At 48.0% G+C, this 15266-nt stretch overlaps 1 protein-coding gene across 3 annotated transcripts in view; it reads right to left on the bottom strand.

Annotated features, from left to right (window-relative positions):
- Positions 1-544: 544 nt before the first annotated feature.
- Positions 545-15266, bottom strand: part of GALNT16 (polypeptide N-acetylgalactosaminyltransferase 16) — a 132229-nt gene continuing 117507 nt past the window's right edge. For 2 of the 3 annotated variants that reach the window (XM_007535322.3, XM_060174754.1), the window contains 5 exons: positions 14823-14906; positions 6557-6698; positions 5360-5488; positions 2329-2468; positions 545-1038 (listed from right to left, as the gene is read on the bottom strand). In XM_007535322.3, coding sequence (XP_007535384.1) covers positions 2331-2468; positions 5360-5488; positions 6557-6698; positions 14823-14906 — 493 coding nt within the window. In that variant the 3' untranslated portion in view covers positions 545-1038; positions 2329-2330. Of the gene's footprint in view, positions 1196-2328; positions 2469-5359; positions 5489-6556; positions 6699-14822; positions 14907-15266 lie in introns of all 3 variants that reach the window. The other variant, XM_060174753.1, reaches the window with a different exon arrangement.

The raw sequence follows: 15266 nt of genomic DNA on the forward strand, positions 1-15266 counted from the left end.
CTTCTTAAATGACAGGAGAGGGGAAGGGGAGAGACTTGGCCAAAGACAAGTATTCAGAGGAACTTTCCATTTCCAAGCTCCATGTAGGCTCCTGAGATGAGGTCACAGGATTATGGGCTCTGGTTCCCACCTGCTCCAGCAGCAGAGGCCCCTGTTGGCTCTCCCCAGTACAACCAACCTGTGGGCTCACAGCCCGTAGTCCCATGGGGCAGACAGTGTGAGGAACAAGTTCTCAAGTGCACAAGAGAATCCCATCTGAGCATATGTAGCCTTACAGTTAAATTTTTTTTTAAATATTTTATTTTATTGTTTTACCAGCTCAGCTCTGGTTTATGGTGGTCCCGGTGATTGAACCTGGGACCTATGTTGCCTCAGTCATAAAAGTCTTTTTTGCACAGCCATCACAGTCTCTCCCCAGTACTCTCGCCACACTCTTCCAGAACACTCATTCTTCCATGCCCTGACTTCCCCCAGGAGACCTGGGAGGATGCATGCAAGGCTGGCACTGCAGTCAGAAAGAAAGACAGGCTGTTGGGCATGAGAATATGTGAGAAGTGGTTTTATTCCAGGTGTATTGTCAAAAAACATGAGGTCCTGAGGGACAGCTAGTGGCACATGCTTTGGTTGAGAAGAGGAAAAGCAAAAACACAAAAGGGCTGAGTCCCACAAAGGACGGCCAAGTCTGACCATGTCTGACCGTAGGGCTCCCCCAGCAGCCGTCCCCTTACATTCAACAAGAGAAGCACACGCCCAAAGGTCCACACAGCCTGCTGGGCAGACAGGCACATGGAGCACTGTAGAAGTGGGGGGCCTGGGGGTGCACTGGGGCCCAGGAGCCGAGAGGATGCTGGTGAGAGCAGGTGGGAGAGGAAACCACTGAAGAACTCTCTGGCAACAGATTCGGCTCCTGACCCCAAGGCCCACACAGAGGAGCAGGAGGATGGCAGGCTGGGCACACCAGGGAGGGAGGTGGGCATGGCAGCTTCAGTCCAGAGCAGAGGTTCAGGCCCTTTGGGGATCCGGGGCCTCTGTCAGAAGCTGGGGAACCCCAAGGACCAATGCTCAGGATAATGCATATACACACACATACCCAAACACTACCTGGGGGACAATTTCAGAAGCTTCCTAAGTCTTCTAGAATCCAGCTTCGGGGGGCGGGTGTCCAAAGGACTGGGGGCTTCCGGGGTAGGTATGCCTATCACAGGACAGTTTGCTTTGGGGGGGGGGGCTGGTGCCCCACAGCCTTTTGTCTAAGACCACACTGCCTGAGCTGGGTGGGGAAGGTGGTTGGGAAATGGAAGAAGCAGTCTCAAGACACAGCCATGGGGTAGGAGGAAGGGGTCCAGTGACTGAGAAGAGAAACTGGGAGCTGTGTACATAGCTAGGAGCCATCTGCCAGCCATTGCCTGGGGCCAAGACCTTCCTTCTGTAGGGTTAGGGGGGTGAGGGGGAAGGGAGTGTGGATCTGGGAGATGTTTACATTCCAGAAAGGATTTCTCATTCTTATAGGCTATCCAGATGGCCCCTTTCCTCCCTGTGTTGTGTTTATTTACATAGGCAAAGATGTTTGAGAAGCAGGAATCAAAAATTATTGATATAAAGGAGGATGGGGACAGGGCACCCACCTTTGGGTCATTATGGCCCAGGGGAGCTAAGTGAGGGCCTGACTCTGGGCCAAGCAGAGATGGGATTGGTTTAGTTAACTGTGTCCCAGGGCTGTCTCAAAGATTCCTCAGTAGCTTTGTGCTAGGAAAGTGGGGACCAGAGGTGGGGAGACAGAGCCTAGAGCTGGGGCAGCTTGGGAGCAATGAGGTTCCCCAGGAAGAGACCTACTCTTGGGGCACTTTGCTGGTCTTTTGCTCATGGCCTTCTCAAGTCACCAGTTTTTGGCCCCTGAGCCCATCACTTGGCTGTGAGATTTTCACCTCCTTCCTGACCCCACCTGCTCCTCAGGCTGCCCCCTCCTGCTGTCCCCCAGTCTTCCCATCCAGGCTGCTCACTTTGTGTGGACTTCTGTCCTCTCTTCAGCCAACAAAGGGAGGTGTGCTCAAACCAGAGTCTGTTTCCACCCCCACCCCCCACAACCGCAGAGGACATGGAAGAAGGGAGGGACCAGGGCAGTGACAGTCCACAGCCTAGCCTTCTCCTGCTTCTGGGCAAGGCGTGGATGGCCTTTCCCACACAGGCTGCAGAAAAGGGTGAGGGTGTTTGTTGATGATTCCAGCAGAAATGTGAGAAGATGGAAAAGGCCCTCTTGACACACCCCCACCCTAACCCATTCGGGTCCCCAAGTTCTCATGCAAAAGGTACAGGAGGCCCCGGGGCTACCATCATGTGTGCGGCAGCAGCTGCCACTGCTGGGCTGGGGCATCGGCCTGGCACTTGTTGGTCACCAGCTGGTCAGGCCTTGTCTCCAGACAGAGGCCACTGACGGAATGCTGGAGGAAGGAGGCTTTCCTCCGCCATCTCTGCCGGGTTGGAGGAAAAGTTGGGGGTAGGGTGAGGAGAAAAGTTAGGCTTGTTGCACCTTCATTGCCAGGAAGCAAACAGCCCTGCAAATGGCTGAGATACCCCCCCCCCCTTTCCTGCCCCAGCAGACCAGTCTGTGTGCTTCTTACTCAGGGGCCCCACTCCAAACAGCTTTCACCTCCTCCTGGTGTGTTCTCTCAGCTGCAGCTTGGCATTAGGTCACTGTCTATATCAGTGAGACTGCATCTGACCCAGAGCTGGACTCTGTGTACACTGCACAGCACTGGTTTAGACCTGTACTGTAAAAGGCTATGTGCCCCCCGCCCCCCATGTTCACAGCTGCACTGCTTGAAATAGCCAAGTTTTGGAAGTAACCTAAATGTCCCTCAACAGAGGACAACATAAAGATGTAATGGGAAATATGTTATCACTGGAGCACTACTCTGCAAGGAAAAAGAGAGGAGATTGTAACATTTGAAACAAAATGGATGGAACTAGAGGTGACAATGAAGGGCTGGGAAGAGAGCATAACGGTTATGCAAAAAAGATTTTCATGACTGAAGTTTAGTGGTTCAATCCCCAGTAAAAACATAAGCCAGAATTGAACAATGCTCCAGTAAAATAATAATAATAATTTAAAAATAATTAAGTTATATTAAATAATTAACACCAAAGTAAAGGACTCTAGGGTGTCGGGGAGTGTTCAGGTCCTGGAACTTGGTGGAGGAGGACCTATGAGGGTTGGTGTTGAGGAAGAGAAGGACCACTCAGAGATGGGAGTGGTTACAGGTGTGGCTGGAATGTTGCAGGAAGGACCACTCAGAGATGGGAGTGGTTACAGGTGTGGTTTGGGAGGTGTAGGCAGGGTTTTGAGTTTATAACCCAGAAACAGAGTGCGCTCAGGCTCTCTTTGGCCCAGACAGCATCATGTAAGTCTTTCTCTACCCTTATTCTCTCTCTCTCTCTCTCTCGACCACCACGTGATCACCATCTAGCCTGTAAGTGGTCGGTCTGCTTCTTTCTCTCTCCTTTTATCTCTCTCTCTCTCCTAACATGGTTTTTTGTACAATAAAGTTTAAAATTACCTGGATAATCATGCTTTCCATCAATTCTTTGTGGAGATTGGCATGATGGACTCTCAGAATGGGGAGCAGATGCTGCCCCCCCCCACTCCTTTAACACTGGGTTAGACTGATATGTGGAAAACTGAGAAACATACATGTACTAACTACTATATCTTACTGTCAACTGTAAACCAGTGATTTCCCCCCCCCCCCAGATATGGAATATAGATAACTAAAGCAAAAGAACTTGCCAAAAGCAAAAAAAAAAAAAAAAAAAAAAAAAAGAACATAAAGAAGAAAAAGAAAGGTAACTGAACTGTCTCTTGAGCTTTGTGGGAACTCTGGTGGTTAATGGAAGGAGGGACACTGGACAGGACTTCAGTGAAAGGTGTAGTGATTCATGTGATAATCATATCCCTGACATCTTAGAGGTTGTAAAATACTTAAATTACTAAGAAAAAAAAAGACTAAAACAACAAAAGTCTTATTCTACCCTTCACCAAAAAGCAAACAAATAAAATAAAATCAGATTCCACTGACACATGCACTGTGTGTCTAGCCTCCCCTTGGACATGGCCAGTGTCTTCTATAGCATCTCAGGTTGGGCCCAGGATCTGGCCCCCCCCAAAAAAATATGTATATATTTTGCCACCAGGGTTATCACTGGTGCTTGGTGCCAGCTCTACAAATCCACCACTCCTGGTGGCCATTCCCCCTCCCCTTCTTCCATTTCTGTTATACTTGATAGGACAGAGAAATTGAGAGGGGAGAGGGAGGGAGAGAGGGAGAGAAAAAGATAGCCACCTGCAGACCTGCTTCACCACTTGTGAAGCACCTCCCTGCAGGTGGGGAGTAGGAGCTTGAACTAGGGTCCTTGCACATAGCACTATATACACTTAACCAGGTACGCCATCATCCAGCCCCCTAGCTGAATCTTTTATGTCTTCAAACAAGATTTCTCCTCCCTGTAACTCTAAGCTTCTGACCTGGCTTATAACTGCACAGCTGGAGACCCACCCCTTTTAGGGCACTGGTGCCATCTCTGCAGAAGGACAGCGAGGCCAGCAAGTGGAGGGGCACTCAAGTTCCCTACTAGGAACAGCAGGCAGGACAACTGACCTTGTAGAACACATTGGCATGCTGGGAGACTGCCTTCCCCATGTGTCACAGCCCCATCCACACCACTCTGCTAATCTCAGGACATGGGTCCACCTGGGCAGAAAGTAATACTCTGGCTCTCTCTCTCTCTCCCTCTCTCTTTCTCTCTCTCTCATAAATAAATAAAATACATATTTAAAATAAAAAATAAATAGATAAAAAGATGATGTGGGCTTAGAAATCTCATGTAACCGGGTGCATATACCAGCTTCACCCCTTATCAGCTGTGTGGCCTGACCTAGGTTTCTCAGATCCAGCAAACCTTGGTTTGCTCACCAGCAAAACACAGATAGCACCAGGCCTGAGTGTCTGGTTTTGGGGAAGAGTCCATAAAGCCACCTGTTTCAATCTCCTAGCACAGGCTCTGGAGAAAGCTAACACTCACTGTGGCTATGTTGGCTGCCAGGGGCTGGAGACACAAAGTCAGCAAGACCAGCAGTCCCTGCACTCATGGAGCTCACAGGGTGTAGGGACAGATACTTCACAGATATTTCCCCCAAGAAGTATATCCTTAGGAGCAAAAGGACAGGCTGGTCCAAGACTGGGCTGAGGCCCCCACAGGTCCTCTCTCTGGAGGTCTTCTTGAGTGGGTCTCAACCTAAGCTCCTCTGCCACACACCCCCCCCCAGCAGTGTACCCCTGGGGCTCCTGCATCCTGGGAGGCTTACCTGGCGGCCTTCTCTTGGGTTGCAGGGCTGCAGCACCACTGGGGCCCCAGGGGAAGCAGAGGTGGAGGCCGAGGTGGCAGTCAGGCACTTGCCCTGCTGCTGAATGAGATGGTCACTGAAGAGCCAAGCCTGTGAGACAGAGAGAGAGAGAGAGGTCAAAAGGTTCTGCTAGGGGTGGGGAGGGGGAAATAAGTGGGGCAATGAACTGCATTTGGGTAGAACTGACTATAAAACACAGGGGTGCTCGCTATACAATTCTGATTTTTCCACATGTTAGAAATACTTCAATAATCAGGAATTGCAGCAGGGAGTTCAGCTGAAGCAGAATGGAAAGCAGAGGATATGCCAGGCAATGCCAGCAGGGAGGCCACAGGACATGGGACCAGGACAGCCAGTGAGGAAGTCTCTGATGTGGGGCTCCAGGACCTGTTTTGATTGTTAAAATAAATACTGTTTTATTATTATTATTTTATTTTTCTAGGACTGCAGGAAATTGAGAAAGAAGGGGAAGACTGAGAGGGAGAGAGAAAGAGAGACACTTGCAGAACTACTCCACACTGCTTTCCTCCCCCTGCAGGTGGGAACCAGGGGACTTGGAACTGGATCCTCGCACAAAGTATGTGTGCATTCAACTGAGTGAACCTCCACCAGGCCCCTGTTTTGTTTTAGTTAATAAACTGGGGGCTTATTAACATTTTTAAAGCAGAGCATGCTCAGCCCTGGCTTATGGTGGTGCCAAGAATTGAAACTGGGATCAGGGAGACTCGGGCAAGAAAGTCTTTTGCTATTTCCACAGTCCCTATAGGACCTGCTGTTTTGATGTGAGTGCAGACATTCACATGTTACACACATATGCACACACATTCAGGGACCCCAGCTCTTGTCATATAAGACACCCACAGCTGCATCCCAGGAGAGCCCTGGGTACTGGACACTGGGCAGTACCCCTGCCTCTGCAAGGAGAGAGTGGGGGTACAGAGGGCAGCTATGTGACAGTTTGGAAAGGTGGCAGAGATGTGGCAAGAGCAGACAGACCCAAGGAGCAGCATGTGAGGTTCCCAAGGCCTGGGAAAGAGGGTTTGTGGGAGGTACAGACAGAGGATGAGTGTGAGCAGAGGTTAGCCCTTACCCTGTCGGGACCATGACCCAGTCTACCCTCCCACTCCCATGTGGACCTGGAGGTCCACAGCAGCTTACCTGGGGAGCTGGGGGGTTCTTGGCAGACCCTCTGCAAGTCCCCATTCCAAGCAGAAAGTTGCCAGCCATGTCCTGGCCCTGGAATTCTAAGCAGTTAGCCCCCTGCTTAATGATTCCAGGGAGCACTTCCTTCACGGGGACACTGAGGGAAAAGACAGGGGTCAAGCCTGTTCCCAGCTTCCTTCACCCCATATTACCCACACCCTCAGCCTCAGCACAGTGTCTAGGGTCCAAAGAAAGATGAATCTAGCCAGTAGGCCAAATGGGTAGGAGGGGTGGTGGTGGTGGGACGGTAACTTTCTAGCAAGACTGGGATTTTCCACTGGATTTAGGAGCACTGGGGAGAATCCTGGAGGCTAGTTGTGAGAGGATCCCAGAGAGAGAGCTGAGGCCAGAAGCCCAGAACTCCCTCCTGAAAGAGGCAGATCTGGGGATGGGAGCATGGAAACATGGGCTTAATAAGCAATTTCAAAATGACTGGAGTGGTAGTGTGGAGAGGCACAAACACAAATATATGGAAATGTATTCTATTTCATTAATGATTAAAGAAATTTATATTAGAGCTACAATTATTTATTTACTCTGTGTTTTAATTATTATTATTTATTTAATAGAAAGCAACAGAGAAGAGGGAGAGGGAGATACCCGCAGTATTGCTTCACTACTCGGGAAGCCTTCCCCCTGCAGCTAAGGACTGGGGGCTTGAACCCTGCTCCTTGCACATTGCAGCATGTGTATTCTGCCAGGTGTGCCACCTCTCAGCCAGAGGCTTGCTTTGAAATGACAACACCCATTGCTGTTGGCATTAACTTTGAACGGAATCTTCTCACATCTCCTATCTATGAGAAACAAAAACTTGTCCAACACTTTTGGAGGGGGATGGGATATTCAGTATCAAAGCCCTTAAAAAAAATGAGTGGGAGTTGGGCACAGCGGGTTAAGCGCAGGTGGCACAAAGCACAAGGACCAGCGTTAAGGATCCTAGTTCGAGCCTACAGCTCCCCACCTGCAGGGGAACCGATTCACAGAGGAACCGATTTAACCAATTCTCCCTCTCGGTCTTCCCCTCCTCTCTCCATTTCTCTCTGTCCTATCCAACAACGACAACATCAATAACAACAACAGTAATAACTACAACAATAAAACAACAAGGGCAACAAAAGGGAATAAATAAATAAATATTTTAAAAAATGAGCATACCTCTAACCGAACAATAACATCCTAAAGGGTTAAGTACAGTTGTGGGTAGAGATGTGGTTTAAAAGATCATTCATCTCAGAGAGTCTGCTTACAGCAAAAGCACTGGAAATTTCTACTACTTAACAATAGAGAGCAAATGAAATAAGTTCTGATTCACCTGTAGGAGGTAAAAGCCTATATAGTCGCTCGAAGTGTCTCTGTAAAGTAGTGTGTGTGAGGTGGTATGTGGAAAAGTGTTCACACTGCTAAGTCCAACAGGCACATGTCAAACTATTACATTATAAAGATGCTTTAGACACACAGGAAAACATGCTCAGACATGTATATGACAGATGACGCACTCCCTTACCCCAAGAGTAATGCATGTGAGGCAGTTTCTGGGTGGATTCTGATTTAGCAGGTTACATACACCCTTGGATAATGGAACCATGATTGCTGGACTAGCTTTGTGGGCGGGAGACAGACGACCAGGGACTCATGGCTGAGCTGGGAAGCAGTATCTCTTTATTCATGTGGAACGCAGCACAATCTAAGCCATCTAAACTATCTATAATCACAATCCTGTCCTTATAGATATACTCGTCAAGTAGGGTGGAAACAGGATGTGACGTAGAGAGGGTGGAGCGAAAAGAGATTGGTGCAAATCAGGGTGTACTACGAGAGGGGGTGGAGCAAAAAGACATCATGAACCAGTGAGGATTAAACCAATGCCCTGCAGGCAGGGTGGTGCTTAGTTAACAGTGGTTATGTAAATAGAATACAGTGGTCAGCAGGGGGGATTAAACCAATGAAACAGAAGGGGTCTTAGAAGCAGAATTAGAAGCATACTAACACATGATGGGGTGATAGGGAGCTGGGAGGAACTTGCCTAACTTCATCCATCTCCTATAACCTCTGCTGGGAAGAAAGTTTAAGGGCCTTGAAGGGAGAGCGATAAGAGAAAGGAAGGAAAGGAAGAGCAGCAGAGGAAGGGAAGAAGGAGCAAGGAAGATAAAAGAAAAGGAATACTAAGAAAGTAGGAGAGGGAGGAAGAAAAATATATGACGATCAGGACACATTGTGCTACATCCTCTGGTTCAGATTTTTGCCCTCAGCTTCCCACACTCTCTCAACTACCTATTGTTGGATTTTTATTTTTATTTTTTCTGCCACCAGGGTTACTGCTGCATCTCAGTGCCTGCAAATCCATTACTCCTGGTGACTTTTTTTTTGGGGGGGGGTGAGGGGATTAGGAAAGAGAAAAGGAGGAAATAAAGGCGAGAGAAAGAAAGCCACCTACAGCAATGGTTCACTACTCTTGAAGCTTCCTCCCTGCAGGTGGTGACTGGGGTTTGAACCTGGGTCCTTGTGCATGGTAACATGTACACTCTACTGGGTGTACCACCATCCGGCCCCCAACTGCCCCTTGTCTTCTCCCACATATTTGCCTTATTTACATTTCCTGTCTGATCCCCAAGACTTGCGTTTGCAACCCTTGCTAGTTACAATGCAACTCAGAGGCCAATTGCTTCTCATCTTCTACTTCAGGAATGACTGCACTATGTCATGAATTATTGTAATAAATGTACACTATCTATCACCCTCCCAAGTGTGGCATACTGAATCAACACACAGCCCACACACCATTCCTAACACGCTCCTAAAAGTAATGAACTGGCAGTTACTGAGGTCAGCTGCAGAAATGTGATCTGGCTAAGAGGGCGGGGCCAGGGCAGGACTGCAGGCCCGCCTAGTCTGCCTCAGTTTTCCCATGAGCCCGCTTCAAGTGTGGATCGGCTAGCGGGGTCTCTTATCTGGAGGAAATTATGTATTGTTGGGGCTCCCACTTTTCTCTGAGCCAGCAAATCTGGTTCACTTCTGGCCTCTCATCCTGAGAACTAAGGCTGAACTCAAAGGGGCGGACAGGCAATGAGTAATCTGGGTAGCTATGAGATGTGCAATTTCTCTTAACAACAAAAATCTTTTTTTTTTTTTTTTTAAATCTTTCATCCAGTGACACAAGGAACAGAAGATGACTTTGCCCTTCACTGAGCACAGCTGGACTCGTCTGCTGATCTGTGATGGACCCAGGGTCTCTGATAACTATAGAACACTTCTTCCCCTGGGTCCTGGGGGAGGATGTAGACACTGTGTGAGGATGAGGGTTTGGGGGTGAAGGGCATGTTCTGGACCTTTAGCCTGAAGCCTGGAGTCATGGCTCCATCTGAATGCTGTATGAACATGTGAACTATGACGGAATGTCAAGAAATGACTTTTCTTCTCATATGTGATGTGATTAAGATTGTCCCTTAAAAGTAGTCACTGCCAAAAAAAAAAAAAAAAAAAAAAAAAAGTAGTCACTGGAATAAATTATTCATGTATTCATTTTTTTTTTTTTTTTTTTGGTACCAGCATATTGGTCAGTTCTGGTTTATGGTGGCGCTAGGAGTTGAACCTGGGACCTTGGAGCCTTAGGCATGAAAGGCATCTTTCTTCCTCTCTTTTCCTTTTTTCCTTCCTTCTTTTCTCCTTTTAATTTTTAAAATTATCTTTATTTAATAGAGACAGCCAGAAATAGAGAGGAAGGGTGGGATATAGAGAGGGAGAGAGACAGACGCTTGCATCACTGCTTCAAGTTTTCCTCCTGCGGGTGGACTGAGGGCTTGAACCCAGGCCCTTGAAATAGTAACATGCACTCAACCAGGTACAACACCCCCACCCTCTTTCTTTCCTTCTTTCTTATTTCTCTCTTTTCTTTTATTCTTTTTTTTCCTTTCTCTCTTTCCTTCCTTCCTTTCTTTTGCAACCAGGATTATGGATGGGGTTTGGTGCTTGCACAGTGCATCCACTGCCTTTGGAAACTGGTAAAGGGAAATTGAGAGGGAAGGGGGAGAAAGAGAGACACCTGCAGCACTACTTAACTGCATGTGAAGCTCCCCCCCACCTGCAGGTGGGAACTGGGGACTTGAGCCAGGGTTCTTGTTCACAGTAACAGGCATGCTTTACCAGGTGTACCACCACCTGGCCCATTATCACACTTTCAACCTCCTTCCCATCACAGCTGTCATCTGGGGAACTGGGGTTATCCAGGAGGCCATCTATCTTTCAAGGATTCTGTCATGGCTCACACTGCATTAGAATTCTTTAAAAATTGCTTCCAGACTAGTCTTATTACTTGCTACAGCCCTATTTATTTATTTATTTATTTAGGATAAAAACAGAAATTGAGAGTAAGGGGGAGGTAGAGAGAGAGAGCGAAAGAGAGACCTGCAGATCTGCTTCACCACTTGTGAAGCGTTCCCCCATTAGTGGGGACTAGGAGCTTGAGCCTGGGTCATTGTAGTCTATGTTTTTCAAAATTTAGTTTAATTAATTCATTTTTTATTTTAATGAGAAAGGTACAGACAGAAAGACCAGAGCGCAGCTCAGCTCTGGCTTCTAGTGGTGCTGGGGATTGAACCTGGGATCTCAGAGCCTCAGGTATGAAGTCTTTTGCATAACCATTATGCTGTCTCCCCAGCCCAAACTTGGGTTCTCTTATTTTTTTAAATATTTATTTCCTTTTTGTTGCCCTTGTTGTTTTTATTGTTGTTGTAGTTATTGTTGTTGATGTCGTTGTTAGATAGGACAGAGAGAAATGGAGAGAGGAGGGGAAGGCAGAGAGTGGGAGAAAAAGACAGACACCTGCAGACCTGCTTCAGTGCTTGCAAAGCGACTCCCCTGCAGGTGGGGAGCCGGGGCTCTAACCGGCATCCTTACACTGGTCCTTGCGCTTGTGCCACGTGCGCTTAACCCGCTGCGCTACTGCCCGACTCCCCAAACCTGGCTTCTTACGCCTGGAAACAAATGTGCTCTACTGAATGTGCCACCGCCTGGCCTCTGCTTCAGTCCATTTTATTATTTTTATTTTTTTATTACCAGTAGGGTTATGACTGGGTCTTGCTCGCACGATGAATCCACCACTCCAGACAGCCATTTTTGCCCGCCTTTCTTTCTCTCTTTTATTCTTTTTTCCTTCCTTCTTTCTTTCCTTCCTTCCTCCCTTCCTTTCCTTTCCTTTCCTTTCCTTTCCTTTCCTTTCCTTTCCTTTCCTTTCCTTTCTTTTCCTCTTTTTGATAGAGAAAGGGAGGGGAAATAGAGGAAGAGAGACACCTGTAGCACTGAGTTTGATCCTCATATGGTAGCTCATTCTCTCAATCAGGTGTGCCATACCCAGCCCTTCTTTTTTAAAAAATATTTTTAAAGTATTTATTTTCCTTTTGTTGCCCTTGTTTTTTTTGTTTTGTTTTGTTGTTGTAATGATTATTGTTGTTGTTATTGATGTCGTCATTGTTGGATAGGACAGAGAGAAATGGAGAGAGGAGGGGAAGACAGAGAGGGGAAGAGAAAGACAGACACCTGCAGACCTGCTTCACCGTCTGTGACTCCGTTGCAGGTGGGGAGCTGGGGCTCGACTCAGCCCTTCATTTTTTTTTTTCATCACTTTTTTAATTTTTAAGGAAGACCTATATATTTTCATGAGAGAGAGACCAGAGTGTTACAGCAGATAATAGTAAAAGCATCCCCAGGATGAAAGGACCCATGGCAGCCACCCAGTGGGAGTGAGGTCTGTAGCTAGCAGCTAAGCATGGCCACTCAGCACCTGAGCTGGATCCCCAGTTCCCAGCTACCCAGCCTGCACATATTTCAGTCACTCACAAGCAAGGGAAAGGGAGGGCCTGGAGGGAGAAAAGTTCATAAAAACCCAAAAGAGCACCAGACTTTGGGACAGAACCTCACTCTCAGGACTACCCACTTCCGTCCTTATCACGTTTCCACTATAGAGCCTATATTTCCCCCAGTCCTGGAACCTTAGGGTGGGGTGCACTTTCCTGCATGCCTCTCTCAATTCACACCCGTCCTTGTCTTCTTTTGCTTGCTTTTGCTCCTAACCACCCCCCCCCACACACACACACCCACTTCTACCCAACAAACTGCTGATGGAGTTTGCATCCTGAAATTCTCTTCTGAACTGCAAACAAGAACAGAGCCAGGGGGGCCGGGTGGTGGCGCACCTAGTTGAACGCACATGTTACAATGCCTAAGGACCCAGGTTCAAGCCCCTGGCCCCCACTTGCAGGGAGGAGGCTTCACAAATGATGAAGCAGGTCTGAAGGTGTCTCTCTGTCTGTCTGTCTCTCTCTAATATCCACTTCCCTCTTGGTTTCTGACGGTCTCTATCCAATAAATAAAGATAATAAATAAGTTAATTAATAAATAATTACAGAGCCAGGGGTCAATAATATAGCTCTCTTGGATAATGCTCTGCTTTGCCATGTGCATGACCCAGGTTTGAGCCCGGCCCCTGCCGCACTGAAAGAAGCTTCACTGCTGTGGTCTCTTCCAGTTTTTCTCTCTGCCTCTATCTCGACCTAATTTTTTTTTTATGCCAGCTTTTCAGGGTCTGAGTTCCCCAGCAACAAGAGTACTGTTCAGCTCCCCTATATGTGATGCCAGGGGTCAAACCAGTGGGTTCTCACACACAAGACCTGTGTTCTACTACTCGGCTGTCTCCCCAGCCTATGGCCTCAGTCTAGCTCTGCTGTATTTGGGACCCAGTTTTTTTTAAATCAGAGTTAATCATCTAGCTTGTCCATTAGGCTTAACTCCAATTTAACTGTGGCTGTGAAAAAAAAAAAATCAGGAGTTTGGCGGTAGCACATCAGGTTAAGCACACATGGCACAAAGCGCAAGGACCAGGTAAGGAACCTGGTTTGAGCCCCCGGCTCCCCACCTGCAGGGGAGTCGCTTCACAGGTGGTGAAGCAGGTCTGCAGGTGTCTGTCTTTCTCTCCTCCTCTCTGTCTTCCCCTCCTCTCTCCATTTCTCTCTGTCCTATCCAACAATGACGACAACAATAATAACTACAACAATAAAACAACAAGGGTAACAAAAGGGTATACATAAATAAATAAATATTTTTTTAAAAATAAAACCTTCTTCAAAAGACAAAGATCTACTTCATTTGAAGATATGGGGCTGGAGAGGGGTGGGTGAGGGCACTGCTGTAGGAAGCCACAAAGCGTCCTTGGGAGAACGCTGGCAGCAGCGGGCCACCCTGTTCCCCAGGGTGGCACTTAGAGAAAGAAGGAAGAATGCCAATTTGGAAGTTACTATTGAGGCTTATTGACTATACAATTTATTTGGTCAGAAATATTGAGCGCCTGTAGGTGCTGGAGATAAAGCAGTGAGCAAAGCAGATAAAGTCATCCACCCTGGCAGGGAGATGACAACACGTGTGCTGGACGGTGAAGAGGTCAACAAAGGAGAATCAGAGATGCTGGGGACGCAGGCAGCTGCCAGTGTCATATTTGGGGGCAGGGAATCTTCCTGATAAAGCCGTCTTTGAGTCGGGACATGTAGGAGGTGAGGACATGAGCCCAATGGATGGAGCCAAGAGAGTGAAGAGAGTTTAGAAAGAAGGCAGGCAGTCACCCCCTGTGCCCCACCCCACTTGGTACCCACAGTCCTCTTGGTGCATATGGCAGTCAGGTGCAATGGCAGCTCTCTGGACACACCACTTGCATTCTGCATCCTCACATGGTAGAACAAACACTTCCTCACTCCAGTCTTTGCAGTGAGTATATTAATGAACTCATATAATATCTGCTTAGATGGCTGTGTCTTGATTCACTTACCGTTTGCTGGCTCTCCCTTTTTTCAGACAGTGAGGAGCCCCCAGACATGCCCACATGGCCCCATCGTTCTGCTTGGGCTGCTTACTTCCTGAGGATAAACTCCCTCAAGGGAGGAATCGGGGTACAGTGGGGGGAGGGGGGAAAGCATTTCTGTGGTCTTTGCTACGCATGCAGTGTTGTTTTCCTAAGGGGGCAAAGTCCATTTACTAGCTCTGCAATCCAGTCAGTTAAAAATCTGGTTCCCCCACCACACTGCTCAGTCAGCTACACGGAGCACAAGAGCAGCCCCCACAGTTGTCCCAGGAAGATGAGCTCTGCCAGTCAGGAGCTAGGTGGTATGGGATGGAGGGAGGAGTACTCAGGAGGGGGGAGGGCAAGCTGCAGAGGCCTGAGCCGGAAGGTCATACTCACGTGAGCTCGGGATAGACGTTTTCCAGGTACCAGCGGAAGGACTTGCAGTTCATCTTCTTCCTCTGTTCAATCCGAGTGGCCACACTGGTGGAAGAAGCAAGGTTCAGACCTGGGACCGGAGTAGGGTGCAAAGGGGTACAAACCCCAGGGAGGATAGCAGAGGCCCCTTCCCCAGGTCCCAGGATGTGTAGACCTTTCCTTTCTCCCTAACTGAGGTGAGGACATCCAAGCTTAGTCCATCCAACCTGGCTTTTAAGTCACCCTCAGTTCTGCAAGTCTGGTCTCCAGACCAATTCTCGTTCCTCTTCTCAGCTTCCTGTTACAAGCTCAGCTTTCTGAATCATTCAGCTGCCAGGAGCCAGCTATACTGTGGGCTTCTCACTCTCTGAGACCTCAGTGAATGTGTACTAACTGCTTATTTTTATTGGCCCCATAGCCGTAATG

This window comes from Erinaceus europaeus, chromosome 16, assembly GCF_950295315.1.
Source record: "Erinaceus europaeus chromosome 16, mEriEur2.1, whole genome shotgun sequence".
NCBI lineage: Eukaryota > Metazoa > Chordata > Mammalia > Eulipotyphla > Erinaceidae > Erinaceus > Erinaceus europaeus.